The sequence below is a fragment of the Apus apus genome, chromosome 1, assembly GCF_020740795.1.
Source record: "Apus apus isolate bApuApu2 chromosome 1, bApuApu2.pri.cur, whole genome shotgun sequence".
Classification (NCBI taxonomy): Eukaryota; Metazoa; Chordata; class Aves; order Apodiformes; family Apodidae; genus Apus; species Apus apus.
This window is the reverse complement of record NC_067282.1, coordinates 174,066,892-174,084,121: the sequence shown is the minus strand read 5'-3', so window position 1 is coordinate 174,084,121 and position 17,230 is coordinate 174,066,892. Positions and strand designations below refer to the sequence as shown.

The 17,230-nt window shown below is 44.0% G+C and overlaps 1 protein-coding gene across 2 annotated transcripts in view; it reads right to left on the bottom strand.

Annotated features, from left to right (window-relative positions):
• Positions 1-3,953: 3,953 nt before the first annotated feature.
• Positions 3,954-17,230, bottom strand: part of SLC38A1 (solute carrier family 38 member 1) — a 41,703-nt gene continuing 28,426 nt past the window's right edge. The window contains exons 11-17 of one of the 2 annotated variants that reach the window (XR_007890619.1): positions 16,701-16,780; positions 15,461-15,561; positions 12,151-12,269; positions 11,469-11,610; positions 11,266-11,363; positions 10,111-10,298; positions 3,954-6,861 (exon numbers count right to left, since the gene is read on the bottom strand). Coding sequence is in view for 1 of the 2 variants with exons in the window: in XM_051629687.1 (XP_051485647.1) it covers positions 10,197-10,298; positions 11,266-11,363; positions 11,469-11,610; positions 12,151-12,269; positions 15,461-15,561; positions 16,701-16,780 (642 nt within the window). In the remaining variant the exon portion in view is untranslated. Of the gene's footprint in view, positions 10,299-11,265; positions 11,364-11,468; positions 11,611-12,150; positions 12,270-15,460; positions 15,562-16,700; positions 16,781-17,230 lie in introns of both variants that reach the window. The other variant, XM_051629687.1, reaches the window with a different exon arrangement.

The window sequence follows — 17,230 nt, the reverse complement described above, 5'->3', positions numbered from 1 at the left end:
CCAGCAAGAGCTATGTTTGTCCCAGTGTAATCTGGAACAAGCAGGGTCATATCAGGCCATTCACTGTTCCTTGAACAAGAGATGTGAGAATATGATCCCCTCTCCAGTTTAAATTTGTCCCAAATTACACAGTCAATGATCACATTTACTCTAGGAAATCAGTATCCCATGCTAAGATGGCGTCTACTTTTGTAGTGATACTGAGCATGCGGTGAAGCCATCAGCACAGCTACAACTCGGCTATTCAAACTTTGTTGCCAACCGAGTTTGATTGTTTTCACTACCAGAACTCATTAAGAAAACAAACAATTTCTGCATCTTTTAGGTACCCACATTGCTGGGTTTTATTTAATTGACTGCAGGGGTTGCAGATTCTGGTTAAAATAATCTGCCTCTGGAAAGCAGAGAAGTTGACCCTGTTTGTTCTGCCCAGAAAGATGCCAATTAGTGCTCTACTTAAGTCAAAATTTAACAAAGACTTGAATGTTCCTGTGCTTGTTGCTCAACAAGATTGTTTATCAATTTACAGGGAGGCCATGCTGTCTTTTCAAAGTGCTGCTGGAGGCCTGCCAGCAGCAGTAACAGAGACTGCGCTCGTTGTTTAAATGCCACTGGATGCGAGAATGGCAGATGGATGCCTGTTTTCCTTTCATATTATGATGATCTAATTGCAAGAGATATATAATTCCTCGTTATGTCAGGGAAGCTGTTTCTTCAGCATCTGGTACTTCTCTGATTATCTACAACTGGTATCTGAAAATTAATAGGACATCCAGCTTTTATGTAAGAAATACTAGTGGGAGCTGTTGCCTGCACAAAGCCTGAGAAGACTTCAGAGTCTGCAAGAACTGGCTTTGTCAGTGAACATATAATTTTTTTTTCTTTTTCTATTTTTTTTTTTTAAAACATCCTAGTAAATTACAGGCTTTGGTTATGGTTTGAAGAAATGTGTTCTACAAATGTTGTAGCATTTGTATGCTGCTGTTTTTACTGCAGCCGTTGTACAGGTCATTAATCTGATCTCACGTCATAAAAATTTCTCCACCCTCTTCATGAGTCTCTTTGTTATCATAACACTTTCCAATACCTTGGCGCCTAACTCTGCTATGCTCCCTTATAATTACCCGTGGTAGAACAGCCCCTTTTTAAACCTCAACGTGCTTGGCCTCTGCAGTGGTGCTGACGAGATCCGAGCTCACCACATCTCTGGGGCAAACTGTGCATCCAGAAACATGCAGGGAGCTCCAGAGGGCTGGTCCTGGTGGCTGGGGAGACATTTGGCCAACAGACCCTCTCTTCTTATCCTTATCAGCTGCTCACCAGCCTGAGCTCATGGCATGAGACTGGAGAGGGGAAATGGCAGCCACGGATGCTTCTGCACGTGATACTTAATTTTCACTTCTCTGTCAAACTCCTCCAGAAGCAGAAGGGTTGTTGCCATCCGGTTCTGTGGAAGGGCACGGTTGGGCAAACCCCTCCTAAGTGAGGTGAGGGCAACTGGCAGCTCTGCCTGGGCTGCAGGGAATTTCTGTAGCAGGCAGTAACAGGGATGTCCAGCTCCTGCAAAGCTTACAGGGAGTGAGCACTGCTGGGAAAACAACGGGATTCTGAAAGAGTCACTGCTGGGAACTTCTCTGAGCATGGGTCCTCAAAGGTGTCTGGAAAGAGCTCATAGGAGCAAGTCATGGGTGCAATCAGCACCTGGTACCTTCAAAAGGTGTAGTTTGAAATAATAATCTCTGCCAAAACGCAGGTGAATTTCACCAGCTTTTCATAAATGACAAGAGGACAGTCATTGAGGTGTGCTGACCAGTGGGCAAACTCTCTCCCAAGGGGATGTAGCAGGCAGGAGGAAGGGGCATCTGGTTACCTCTGGGGAAAAGAGCTGAGGCTTTAAGCTGGCTGGGTGGCATTTGCCAAGGAGGTGTGGTTCTCGGCTCCAGGGTACATTCTGGTTCCCTGGATTCCCTCAGTTTTTCCAGGGCAGCGGTCTCCATGGGCCCAGAGCACAGGGATCTCAAGGAGGGCAGCAGTCAGCTGGACACCACCATCAGCCTTACAAGGTGGCTTTGCTCTGCAGATTGGCTCTCAGACAGGGCTGGCCTGGGCCACCCCAGCCTTTCACGGTTGACTTTCCTAGCACTATTGTCTAAGACTCAGCTGAACTACACCTTTTTCCAAGAATCCAATCCACCTCGTGTTTTTGAAGCCATGAGCCATGGCAAGGCTGAGGCACACTAAGCCAGCAGCACCATCTCTTGCCAGTGCCATGGCATTTGGCAGTTTAACTGTCAGTTGAGAGAGAAATGCATCGTGCTAGGCTGCCCGAAAACTTCTGCATAACCACAGTGAGGACTGTGTTAAGAAGTCAGTATTTCAGCCAGAGATTGCTAACACAACTGACTGCAAAGCAAATAGTGCTGCTGTCCCGCATGGGTCTGAGGAGAACAGGCTATAAGAAGGGAAGCCCACACTCAGTTTATGAGGGGTCTGTGATTAGAAATGGACTTGCCACTCATCCCTGCTCCTACTATCTTTGCTTTCTCCACTCTTCAAAAGTTGTCATGAGTGCCTACTACCAGCTCTTGGCACAGTGTGGAATAAGACTACGTCCTGAATTTGGGCTTCAGCCTGAAAACTAACTACAATTTCACACAAACTTCAGTTTGAGACCCCACTTGACCCAAACGAGGGGTCTCTTCCCTCAGGCAGAGTTTGCCCTAGGTAATTTTCCTTTTTTTCCCTTACCCCCAAGTAGGGAACTCAGAGATCTGGTTAGCCTTGTGGATACAGGAAGATCAAGCCAAACCAGAGGTAGAAGTTCGCAGCTAGAAAGGAAGATGGTGTTTCTTTCTTTGGCTGTGTGGCTGAAGGTGAGCTTCAGGTGAAGCTGTCAGTCTGCACTGCAGAAAGCCATAGGTGTTGATTGTTGTCTCTGCAAGCCAGGGAGAGACACAGCTTCTGCTCCTTTTTTAGTCTGCTCCACACCCATGTTCCTATGTTTTAAGGTATGGCTCTGAGATATAGCTCTGAGATGATTATTCTTAGCTGGGTAGGGATGTGGGTATGCCCAAATAGGAGAGGCTATTAGACCATGTCAGTGCAGAATCTTGTACCTCTGTGTTTCCAGCGTTATGGCTTTAAGACATTCCCCAGGTGTGGGGACTGGGCAGAGGCTTGCCAAGTATCCTCTAATACATAATTCCTCCCATTGTTCTTCCTGCAGAGGGACATGGGGAACTGTGCCACAGAGATGTTGGCCATACTCATCCTGTCTAGTGAAGTAAGCATTTCAGTCATATGACTAGGGCTCTAGTCAAGAGGCCTTTTTGTAAGTGGTCACTACAACCTAAGCAATAGTAAAATTAGTGGTCAAAAGCAAAGAGTCGGCATTTTCCAGACCCTCTAAGGCTTTGACAAAGGCACTTTGGCTGATCCAGCTGGGAATGCTTGATACTGCTGTCCTTGGATATCCTTCTCATCCATCTGCTAAAGGCTCTGTTTCCGTAACAGTGAAGCTCTTGCAGGGCTTAGCCACTCCAGGCACCAGTCTGGCATCTGAACTCAAACAGCAGACCCTTAAAGCTAAACCACCTGCCTTGACTCCAAAGCAGACTGATGAGCACTTGGATGGTCTTCAGGGAACAGGCAGAAACAAACACCAGGCTTGAGAAATGCTGTCATTTTTAGCAATGCCAGTCTGTGGTGACCATGTGCCCCAGCTTCAGGTCCTTCTAAAACAGTATCAGAAACTTTGCATTAATGCTTCATAACCATGTATCGATGTTTTATTCTATATTCTCCACTGAGTCTAATAGATGTAGCTTTGCAAGAGCTGTTGCAACACCTGCTGTTCAATGAAAATACTTGTGTAAGAGCAGGGAGCACGTGCTGTTCAAGGCATTATAATGATATATAGTCATCCCTTTGAAAGAATGAGTACGGCCCCGACATCAGTTTAGATCACAATTTTAATGTTTAAAAACTATAGAAGTAACAGAGAGATTATAGAACTTAATACATTTTTATTATTATTATTTACACACAGAAACTGAAAAACTGCATCATTTATTTGGGGATGAGCAGCACAAAGTATGGTGATGTTAGCAGGAGCAAAATATCAATGACTCACTTCAACAATCTATTAGAGACGAGCTCATATCAAGCGTACATCATTCAAACAATATTGTTTATACTAGATCTGGATGAGCCTTAACATACCTTGGGACATTAAAAACAGGTTTCTATAAACAAGTTAAAGTTCAAGTCTTGTGGAAAAATACCTTTACAGTTTATATTTTGTTGGCTGTAACACTGAAAACAAAACGTACACTTGTATTAATTTAGAAAGCTCTGTAGAAGTGACTGCATATAGATTTTTTTCCTCAAATTTGTGCTCACGGTGAAAGCAAATGTTATTTCAAGTTTAATTTTCATCCAAGACCATAAAGTAAACATGGAAAAAAACCCCAGTTATTTTAAGATGCATTTCACAACTTCTGTTTTTCAGCAATCCTGAAAAAAACACTGTGCTTTACCAGCAAGAAAATCTATGCAAGGCTCTTGACGGAGGCACTCTCAGGACGTACACAACCCTCCTCTCCCACCATCCCCACCCCTGGACACAAAGCTATCCCATGACCAGAATACTGGCCTCTGCACATTCATAGGGTGAGATGTGCAAGCAGTCCCTGGCCAGGGATGCTCTCGGCAGCCTCATGTGCTGGGCTTTTGGTCGCATGATAGCAGCATGCTTGGGTCTGCACTGGAGGAGCAGCCACAGGACTCTGGAGAAAGGGAGAGGGCTAGAAAATGGCACAGATTGGTCTAGTTGCTGCCCACTCCTGGCTTTAATGATTTTTTTTCTGAATTATGGGCATTTCTGGTGGCTGAAAATGGAAATGCATAAGTCCTGTCCTGACTTCTGTTTGTATTAGTTGGGTAAATACATGCTTGGATACAACATGGTATAATGCTGGATCAAATTCCTGGCTGCAGTTTGCTCTGGTTTCTGCAGAAAGCCTTTTCAGCACTTCCACCTGACCTCAGGTGAGGAGTTAAGAGGTACCTGAGTACCAAAGGGGCCCTTTCCAAGGGAGATACTTTACCCAGCAGGAAGACTGGCTAACCTGCAGTTGAGAAAACAGGGAGTCATGCACTGGAATTAATCCTAGCAATTTCATTGGATATTTTATTTCTCTTTATCTTGTTACATTAGTGATGTAATTATAATTTCAAGTTTAGGATTTAACTTGTGAACTCTTGGGAGAAAGGAAAGGATATACATTTTGCTAAGTCAGAAGCGAAAGTATTTGTCTTTCTATTAAAATTATTCTTAATATGCAGAGCCTATCTCAACACTTCTATATCATAGGGGATAAACAACTGCAAAAATATACAGCATCCTATTTATTTACAATATATATATGTACATAAAAATGAAATTTCCTACAATACAACACAACTGCATAGATTTGTCTTCAGAAACATAGGCTTGTGTACAATTTGTGAATTCTAGACCTTTCCGGCACTGTGTTTTTTTATTAATTAATTGTCTTTTTTTTTTTTTTTTTCTTTTTCACAGTTTGTTACAGAAATCCGTACATTAGATACAAATAAAACATTCGTTGTGTAAGTTATAGGAAATAAGGATTTTCCTGATGCCAAGGGCTCTGGGAAATTGTTTAAGAAAGTGCCCTGGCACCAGATGATAAAGCCATCTCATGGAGCTGCTGATGGAGCTGAGTACATTCTGCTGTGCCTTTCTCCTACAGGCACTGGGGTGGGAAGGTAGGACTGGAGGTGGGACACCACCACATGGAAAGATTTTTGTTTTGACCAAGATGCTCTTTAGCCTTAATGTAAGGTTCAAGCAAAGACAAATTCATTTAAACTAGAGATACCATTAATTGTTACTGTCAATACTCAATATCAGAGAGAGCTTGGTGCTTATGCATTGTAAGGCAGATGTACAGACACAACCCACCTATTATCCAACCTGCATTTGCACGTGTGACCTATTGCAAGTGGAGCATGAGCTATGGGTTGGTATGTGGCTCAGGAGAACAGCCACCGGGACTGGATGGGCATCCCCATCCCTTACCTCCCAGGATGAGACCTGCTCTTCTGCCCTGGGCCTGCACATGGGCCAGCACCACTCTGTGGCTGCCAGCCCTACAAAAGGTGCATGGATTTGGCATTGGCCCTCTGGCCAGGAGCAAGCATCACGCAGACAGGTCACTGCTCCCAAATAACAATTTATTGTGTTTTACTTACTAGGTGTGTTTGCCAACAGACAGAGAAGGGCAGGTGTGTTCTGCAACCATAGAGGTGCTTTAAGCTCATGACTATTTTCTTTACAATGTGCTGTGGACTGGGAGGGGCAGCAAGGCCATCTTTTAAGTGCAGGATTAACTTCTACAGTGTTATTAGGAGCCCCTGATTCTAATTAGTCCTTCCTTGTCCCTTACCACCCAAGTGTTGCTACTACGCAAATAAGAATTTAAAAATACTTAGTTGTAGTTATTAGAAGCAATTTTGCATCCAGTCTATGACATTTGCAGTGCTCACAATAGTGATAAACTCTCTATGAAAAGAAAGCATGCTACCACCTACTAAGTAGATACAGTACTCTGGATCCTATTAATTTAACGACAGAGAAACTCCTATAGCTTTTCACTGTGCTCTTAAAATCCTAGCTAAAATGTGGGACTCGTACATTGTTGGCTACAAGTTCACTATTTCAAATGAACTGAATAACAGCAGTACATTTTACAGATAACCTCATACAAATATTGTCATCCATCACTGATGTTGACAGTTACAGCAGGGTCTATTGCATTCTGTTAAGAATGTATAAACCTGATGAGAAAACAAAAAGCACGTTATTTCACGTTCATTACCACAGACATCAATAAACACATGATTCCTTTCCATAAATATCTATAAATATGATGCCAGTAAATCAGTCTAAGCAAAATTCCCTCTTTTTTTTTTTTAATTTTTTTTTTTCAGAGACCCAGAAACAAAGTCTGTTTAAAGACTCAGTATTTTGGGTATCTGCTTTTCAGTATCTAGGATATGCTTTGATGGTCCAGTACCTTGGAGTAATTTCACTCTGTGCACACACCTAGCTCATTCTCCCTATTTACCCAGTAAAACTCTGCTATACAAACAAACTGGGAAAAGAAGGTGGCAGACTAGCAAAGAGGAGGGAAAGTGGTGGAGGAGATTTGGGAAAATGCAATCAGTCACCCAACAGCCCTTCAAGTTGAAGGAAACTGAGTGCCAAAACTCAATGGTTTGTATTTTGTGAGACTACAGACTAATTGGGAGGTGGGGTGGAAGGGAGATGTTGCAGTTGTGATCTTGCTGGAACCCTGTGCAGATCAAACCTGTAGCTCCTACCTGTGTATCTGAAAGTCTCTCCCAGGATCTCCTCTCTCACAGCCCCCCAGTGCACAGAGCTGCACTGCTCATACATCAGTAGTAGAAGAAGGATAAAGGAGGGAGGAAAGCAGGAGAGCCCTGGAGCATTTTGAAGATAATAACGCTATACAGTATTCTCAGGTCTTGGTAAGGTTTTTTGAGATAAGATCAAGAGAGATTATAAAGCACCTTGAAACCTAAAATGTGAGCCCAGGAAGCTGAGTCAGAGAATGGAGTGAGATGCTGGGCTCCTGGCTGCAGCTACCAGGGAGAGTTGAGTGCCTGTGAAAGGGGAGCCACAAACCTACACCCCATGCTGGGAAGATGCCTGGAACAAACTGAGAAGCCAGGAACGAAGTATGGGCTCCCCAGAACTTGACTAACACCTGGGCTTGTAGTCTATGGTATGGAATTTTCTGTGAACCATGGCAGGGATGAGTCTCACAAAGAGGTGGCACAGAGAGAACTGGTAACATGCACCGTCACAGGTGAAATGCAGCTGCAGGAAAACATGAGCTGCCAGGGGTCCTAGGTAGCTCAGCAGTTCATGTGTTAAATGCTGAGCTGAGGGGTGCTTGGGAGGAAGGACACTGCACCAGAGACCTTGCTGGGTGCCTGTGAGAGAAGGCCTGAGGAGCGAGGAGAAGGACAAACTAAGGGAATCCTGCTCTGCAGTCTAGCAGGTCACTTTGCCTGGGAGGAGGACGCTTCTGGTTTTGTCCTTGTTGCTGGGCTACTCTGAGGACTTGGGCTGCCTGTGGAGTCCACTCTACTGTGCAATTGGATCACAGTCGGGTATCAGCAGAGCCAGGCACCTCACTGCCTGGGCTGAGATACAGATCTAGAAGTCTAGGTTTAATAGGTTTAGTTTCTGCAGCATGAACACTCTGCATCTCGATGCCCAAATTCCAAGAAAGGTTCCAAACTAATCTCTCTGGATGTTACCCTCAAAAACCAACTTTCAAGGTTCTGCGAAATGCTCTGTGGTCTCAACTACCAGTAACATTCAGCCATATAGGACAAGGCAATGGCAACTGAAGCAATTCAATAGCTCACAGAGATCCCAGGATCCTGAATTCGCCGTCCCTAACCTTAAAAAGAGCAAGCCGCAATGACAGGTTCCTCACAGCTGATGACAATGTCTCCTTCCACAGATACAATGGGAGTCAGCAATGAACCAGCTACTGGGAATGAGAGGATCACTGCACACTGACAGGCATGACTCGAGCACACGGAGGGCACTGCTCAGCCCTTGGGTGTGAAGCAGGGCTCCCTTCAGCCATGGGTTCTTTTAGCAGGAGCTGGGTTCATGTTCTGAGACGCTTTCTAGCTCACACGGTGAAGGACACAAAGTGAACACGTTTATGCTGCTGGCAGTGCACTAACAGAGGATGTCTGCTCAGGAAGGTTACCGATCACCTGCTTAGCGGTTGAGTCTCTACAAGTTCTCTACACCAGCTATAAGGCATTAGGCAAATGCTTATTTTGTGGACAACAGATGTGAGTTACAGTGTTTTTGCCAATAGTAATTGAATGTCTTTAACTGTTATGGAGAATCAATGAGAAATGCAAATGAAACATTTTAAACATAAAAAGCGTTTCTGTGTGTTTAAAGAAATGTTACAGATTTCAATTTGCATTAGAAATCCAGTAGTTTGGCAAGGTGAGTCAAATCCTGCTCCTGCTGCTGTCTAAAACCTCACTGACTTCAGTGGGAGGAGGATAAGACACAAGAGAAGAGCCAGTCTCTACACGGTATGTAAAAATAAATCCCAGAATAGAAAAGGCATGAGGTATGATTATATGTGTAGGTTTTCATAAAACTGGAGCTTGTTTTTTTTTTTTTTCCCTTCTGAGTGATGCAGGACTAGTAAATGGTTTAATGCCAAAGAAAAGCAGACTTCCTATGGAAATCTCCAAGCGTCTGCTTCTCTTCAGACTCATGTACTCATAGGTTGGGGTCAAGTCTACTTCTGGTCAGGCTCCAACTGAAGTGTGCCAGGGGAATGGTGTCTGGTGGTGATGGCTGTCGTTGTCCTGCTCTCTGCGTGCTGTCATGAAGACACACACAGTCACAGGTCTGTTCCCCAAAGCCACAAAAGGGCCAAGCCCTGGGGCTGGCTCTTGCACCAGAACAGCCAAGAGAAGCACCAGATATAGGACCTACAGTTACACAAAGCTTAGTTATGCTCTTGTGGTGCCTTTTGTGCCAAATCTAGAACGCTATGCTTAACCAAATGAAGCAAATGGTGCACGAAACAGCAACAGAACAAACAAACCAACAAATAGGGTGTGTACAACTGGAGAAGAGAGTTTTGGCTGAAGGCAGGGGATGGGGGCAAGGGTGTGAACTGACATCACTCCAGTTGGGACTGATAACAATGAGCACTGCTGCCCTAAAAGAGCAGAGCTTATGGTTGAAGGGCTAAGGATAACAACAGAACAATGGAATTCATGGGTGGAAGAGGGGAAACTAATTAATTGTGACTAATTCTATGAGCAACACTCTATATAGTCTCACAGACAATTAACATAGACTTCAGGCTGATCTGGTAACTCAGTGTCGAGGGACAGTGATAAGCCTGTTGGAAATACGGGTCTGTTTTCTGCAAGAAAATACACCCATAACAGTATTTTCAGTACTGGATAATCATTATTTGGATTTGATTTGAGTAAACTCACAAAAGATGGAATAGATAAGAGAACGGATGGTTGTGATTTTGGTGTGTAGCAAACAGGGTTGTCTTCTTTTCAGAAGGAGGTGAACTTCAGTGGCCTTCGGCACTACCTCCTGATTGTACCCAGTCATAGATGACCAAGGGAATGCTCACTAGGGAAAACATTATCCCTAGTGCCAAGAAAAGCGAAGCCTGGAACAAAAAGGAGAGAAAATTAATAAATAAAAGGAAAGGGCAATTAATTCAAGTATGTTAACTTCTCCTCTTAAGGAGATTTACAAGGTGATGTATCAAAGCTACCAGATAAAATGGGATAGCACTTCCGGTAAAGACAAGACCCGTAGATAATTAAACAGATTAGCATCATTAATAATTACTTGCTGAACACCAAAACCAATTTTTTTCTCCTTTCAATTCACTTCTTAAACATTGATCATCCCTAAAGAGGATTAAGCAAGTTTGCTTTAAGACTGATGGGCTCTGCTCTTTTCAAAACCTGACGGAAACAATTATCAAAGTTCAGCCTTTTTGTCTTGGGGTCTGTGGATGGAGCCACAAGTGAAACACAGGTTTCCTGCCTTCCTGCTCAGGGCAGGAAGGTCTGAGCTTACAGTCCTTCCAGTGCATGCCCTGTTAAGGCTGGGAATACACAGGAGTGTTGCATCTTCTCAGCTGCAGCTCTTTCTGGGGTTCACAGGAAATCTTTCCAAGGCCCATTCCCATCTGCTCATGCAGCCTTAAGGGCTAACATTGCAGCTGGCTGCTTCTGGTGGAAGCACCCCAAGTCTGGGTCAAGTCCATTAAAACCACTAGGAATGCCACAAATGGAGTGTGTTGCATGCTTTCAGAATTAACATCTTTCCAGGCTGGAAGGGCTGCCCAAGGGGACTAGAGAGGTACCCAGCCAGGGCAAGAGCCCCTCGCCCCATGAAGAAGGACCCCCAGGGCACGAGGTGCCCTGCATGGTACGGCCCCTCCACCAGGAGACCCCCAGGGCAGACAAAGGCGAAGGGCAAGCACGGCTGCCAGCCCACTGAAACAGAGGGACAGTAATGTAAAGAAGCCCACACACACGTTCAGATTAGGTATGCTTTGCATCTAACACATTATAAAGAATGAAAAGATGAAAGTGTTGCATTGATGGGAAAGGAGTGCATACCCAAATCCTCTGGGTCAACTTTGATCCATCCTGCTGGGTAATTTTCAAATACAATGATGAAGGAAGAATGAAAATCAGCATATTGGCAGAAGTGACCCCTGCAAAATTAAAACAAATTAGTTATGTTAGCTGTCAGCAAAAGCTAATTGTGTTGCTGATTAGCAACAGTCCTTTATTAGTAGTACAAAACCAGGATACTGTACCTACAACTCCAAAAATATCTTTCATGGACGGGATAAAAATGACTAGCAGGTTGATGATAACCAAAAGAACAACAGTAACCAAAACATGACGGCATAAGTCAAATTTTGTTTTTCTAGCCAGCTCAAATAACGATGAACGCACCTGAAGGAAGAGAGAGAGTTCTGTCAGAAATAGTCTGTAAGCCAATTCAATGCCTCACCTGTTTATTTTAAGCAGTTCTTCATGTGACAAGGACTGAATAATCTCTCAGAAATTGTGGAGTCCCTGATTAACGCCCTTTGAAATAATCATTAAAAATAATTTCATATTTCAAAACTGTAGATATACATCCATCTGCAGCAGGATAGTCCTCCCTTTCTAACATGCCTTTTGGGGTCCTTCTGCGCTTAAAAATGAACTTCACCTCTAATCTTGCTCCAGTGAAGTCAAGTGAAGTAAGACAGGGCCCTTGTGGATTCAATTTAAAACAGACTTAAGGCCTAAAGTGATTAATTTATTTCCTGCAGGGAGAACTTTTCCAGAAGTTAGTGGGAATCTGGTGTGGCAAAAGACCGATCCAAGCTCAAACTCTTTTTGTAGCTGCAGCATCCCTGTCTCAGCAAAAAGCTGGCCTGCGATTTGAAGAAATGTGCTGTGTACAGCCAGTACCAGCTTCCAAATCATGAGCAGCTTTTTACTTACAGTGAAAAACAGCACTGGCACCGTGAGTATCACTGCAACGATCACAGCCAAGCGCACGGTCAGGATGAGGATGTCATCTTTGCTCTGGTACTTGTGAAGCAGATCTGACTGCACATCGTCTATGGAAAAGACCAAAAGGTAAGTCTCCTGACAAACAGGCAATCCGTTCACAAAAATCATTGCTTAAAAACAGCCTTCTTGAACAACAAGTGACTTATCTGCAAACAAAAGAGTATGGAATGAAACATTCTTGAGTTAAAACAGTGCTTTGAACCAAATCCGAATGATCCCATTATTCCAGATTAATCCTTTGGAGGCCTGATTTAGGAATGCATCCTAATTCAAGACAGCACATGCCTAACTCTAAGGTAATTTTCACTGCAGGAAAGACAACAGTGAGACATACACGAAAGCTTGCTTACATATATACATATATGTATAAAAATAAGTAAAGTGAAATAAGCTACTTCTAATTGGTTCCATGGACTTTTTTTTTCAAAGTTTCAAATTATATAAAAAAAACCACATGCACTGCCATGGCTGAACTTAATATAGACTAGAAGGTTTTGAGCTAAATTAATCTAAACAGCAAAGAAACTTCCAGCAAAAAGCAGTATCCCTGTTCTCAACCAAGAACAAAGCCTATCCTGGGTCAGCTCTCAGCGGGATTTTCTGACATTTGCACACAGATCCCTCGGCAGCTCCTCCAAGGGCTGCCCTGATGTTTTTTTCTCTTGAACCTGCCACCACCCCAGCAGTGCCTGCAGCTTGGCCCTGTGCCACCCAGCAGCTCCAGCAGCCAAGACATGCTGGGGGGGTGCTTAATGGGGAGGTGCTGGCGATATTTTTATACGACCTCCTGCAAAAATGTTTCCTTGAAGCCGTGATAAGTAGTGCAGAGTGGGTCTGCATGTGCTAACCAACAGGAAAACATTGCTGAGAGACCTATGTGTTTGCTTTGTAACTTTTAAATATCTAGGAGCAATAACCTAAGGGGGCAGCTGTTGAGCATTCCACAAAATATACTTGCTGCCCCTTCTTAGGCCTGTGTTTTGTTTCTGCCTGCTAATCTTAGAAAGCTGGTGGTAAAACATAACAGCTCTTAGACCAAAGCCCTTAAAGGGAACTTGGCCACCATGTCTAGTTTAAAATCTTTGGCAATTGGTAAAACCTCATGTATTTCTGGAGACAGAGACATCTGTCCTGCAGCAAAATTCCTGTGCTCCCCCCAGGATGCACTTCCGGGGACAGACCACAGGTCAACACCACCTACACAGTGCTTGAATCCCCACCAGGAGAAAGAAAATGCTCTCCCACCTCCCTGCAGATTAGGAGTGGGGTTTTCAAGCCGGGCACATGCACAGCTTCTGCGACACAGAGCTTACTCTGCTCCTGCAAGCACAGACTGCAACTTCTGTACCGCTCACGGACTGCAGCCAGGTAGGAAGTGAAGGGCAAGGCTTACAGTTGAAGGTCTGTTTTCCTTTCAGCTAGATACACCACAGAGCCCAACCACAGTGTGACCTTTTAGGGGAAGAAAAACACCTCTTTTCTGTAATTCTGCAATGTAAATATAGTCATCACTGCAACACTTTTGAGAACACAGCAAACAGACAAGTACTATTGGTGTTAAGAAATGGCCATAATAAAAATGCTGTTCTTATTCGGGTAAGGGTAGAGAAGAGGGTTAGAAAACTGTAAGTGAACATATGAAAGGTAAGGTCTCGTCAGTCTCAAGGGGAAGAAGGATCAAAGTGGAGGAATTTTACATTCCCTCAGTGTCTTTTTTGCTTCCTGTCATAGCAGTGACCCTGGCAGAAGCCCCAGCAGAGCTGCACAGCTTCTACCCGCAGGCTCTTGGCACTGGGCAGCAGGGATGCCTGACGTGGGGAGAGGCAAATGAGACACCCCAGAGATTCCTCCGCCATTCCCCCTCGGGAGGGCCAGAAGGACGCAGCCCCTACCTCCACCATGGACTCCAGACCCTCTTCCTTGAGGGGCGTGGGAGATTCCCAGAGAGGAGCACCACGGATCTGCCTCCTCAGATCCCTGGGGCAATCACATCAGAATCTCCTCCCTGCCAAAGTGAAGGGGTCTGTGCTGATTTACACCCACTTGCTCCCTGGAGCTGCTAATTTGATACATTTCTACAAAAATGTGTTAGACAGGAGCAGTTGGATGAGAATGGCCGTTGCTGTTGTCACTTGCAATGTGTTAGTGGTTTTATTGTGAAAATCAGAACAGATGACCTCAAGTTACTTCAATACATGCAGACTTAAGGCCTCATAAATAGAATGAGAGCCTGAGAAAACAAATATGAAATAGGTACACCTTTGGAAAAAAAAAAAAAGCCACATTTCATATTTACTTATTTTCTTTGTCTTGTAATACATGGCTCACAAGGAACAATAATCATGAATGAGGAGATTGTAGCAAAAAGGTCACTTGGAATAGGATGGAGAAGACTGATGACCTTTTGGTGACTCTGAGATGAAAAGCAAACATCAGTTTAGTCATCTGTCTTTTAATCCCTTAATGGTCCATGGAAAACGAAACTACTTTTCAACATTCCCATTATACTGGAATATGGGAGTAGCTTCCTGGGCAACATCCATGTTTTATCCTACTTTGCTTAATAATTGTGCCCTTAGGGCATACATGTTGTATCCTTTAGTATACAATATAATTTGTTTCTCTTTTTAAATGAATTGATATGCAGGGTGCAAGTCTTGGACACTGAAATAACCATCCCTTGGCAGCTGAGCTGGGACAACACTCAAAGATTTACCCCCTTCACTGCCAGTTTATTCACCCAAGATCTGAAGGGTTTAGCTCTAAGGACACAGGGAAAACATTTGGTCCTTCGCCTAAATGATGAAAGCATCAATAAGAAAATGAAAAAGTTGTGATGGCTGATTTGATACTCATTTCCTAGGACCTGGTCTCAAATCTGTCTCATTTTATGCAGATAGGTTATGCACGCTTCAGCCATTACCAATGTACATAACATTCAGGTAAGGACTTCAGAATGAAAATCTTAGTGGGGCCAAGCTAATCCCCAGTTGTGTTAAACAAATCTTTCCCTCATATTCTGAGTATGTCTTCTGTAAATACTACTTTCACTTGTGCTTTTCATCCACGGGGGAAAAGGGGTGAAAGGATTTGTACCTTCATATGAAAACTTTAAGGAAAATTATTTGAAAAAGTATTTTAATATAAGTGGATGGGACTTTCCTTTCCAGCTGGGATACACTATTGATTTCATATGTATTCCCTTTCTGTTTTGATCAGTAAAGAACTGCATACTTACCATAGAAAGTCAAATAGCCAAATATGGCAGTCATAAAGTACATCACGAACATGGCAAAAAATGAGATATTTGAAACCAACTGCATTTTTTTCTGTGACCGGCTGGAGAAAGAAGAAAAAAAAGAACACGTAAGAATGGTTGGGCTGGATTTTTCAATGGCTGTTTAAAAATGTATTAAGTCTTTGCATAAACACTGTAATTCTTAAGAGACTCATGAATGAATTTTCATTTAAAACAGGAATTCACTGACAGCTGCACAAGGAAGAGAAGGACTGGCGAAACAGACCCTACTTGAGGGTTAAGTCAAGAAATGGTGGGTCCACCCTGTGGGGCTGCTCCCTGGCTGTATCTGCCTAAACAGAGTGAAGGTTGAAGCCAAGTGGAGAGGGGTGGCCCTTAACCACTTCAGTAATTAAATTAAAAGGCCAAAATAAAGGAAGAATAAAATTATACACAAGAAAAACAAACACATTCTGCATGTTTGCAGAGAAAGATTTGTGTCCCCACGGGTAGCAAATAATGAATGTATACAGGTCACTGTAGACCTGTAAAATAAGTCAGCATTAAGTGTCAACATTTAATTTTTAGATATTTGTTCTGAAATATTCATGCTCTGGTACCTAAAGTTGGAGTTTTAAACCCACACAGCAATGCCCTAAAATAGGCACCTGGGAACCTGCTGGAGTGTCTTAAAATTCAAAGCACCCACCAAGTGGCAGGTACCTGAAGGCACTCATGGGTCTGACTGACCTCCAGCTCTCCCCTGGCGCTTCTCTCCAGGCCCAGGGCCCTGTTGCAGCCTCCAGGGTCACCAGGGCCAGCTGACCAGAGGTGTCAGTGAGGCAGCTCTACCAGGAAAGTGCTTTTAGTACGGGTGAGCCTGAAAATACTTCTTTTTCCTGGTACCACAACAGATTTTTAGTTGCACTGGAACAAACGCCGTTAGCTGAACACACGCCTCTCTCCTATGCCAAATAACAACCAGCACGACTTGGCTCTCCCCAGGCTGGCTTGTAGTTCCAGAGAAAACTCCCAAAGCATTGCATTATCCTCAGCCTCCCTCACCCCCGCCTGGGAGGCCAGATTTCCTAGCTGACAGCCACGCTCGTTAGCTTGTTGAGTGTTATTAAAGCACATCTCAGAACGACCCGAATGACTCAGAGCCCCTCTGTGCTAACATTTTCCAAGCAAAGCGGTTCAAAACAATTAACTGGAAAAAAAAAAAAGGAGAAAGGCTTACTCTTTCAGTTCGCTGTAAATTGGGAGGACTGATGGGTGGCACACAAATGCAAAAGCAATGGTGGGCAAAGCATACACGGTCTGTTCGGAGAGAATTTCAGAAAAGAAGTTAAGTACTTCCCCCAGCACTGTGAAGAAATGATCCACGTTCAACTCCCTCAGCTCCTGACTCTCCGGACTCTTCAACCAAAAGTTGAGAGCCTTCAGAGAAGGCAGAAGACCTGTCAATCAGCACATATTTAATGAAATATGGAGAGCAGCGCTGTCCCCATGGGAGGACAAAGTCTTCATGTTGGTCGTGCAAGCACAGTCCTGACTCTGCTCACAGAGCACAGTGCTGGATGCTGCATCGCTGCTGGTTCTGCTCCCTGGGATGGATTGCCCTGCCCAGCTACTGCCACCACTACTAACACACTGACACATGTAGAAGGGACGTATGGTGGGTCACTGCTACACTAGCTTTGGCATGGGGACGGGTGTGCAGCTACAGCTGAAGTCCTGAAGAGGAAGCCCACACCCAGACTGTAAGAA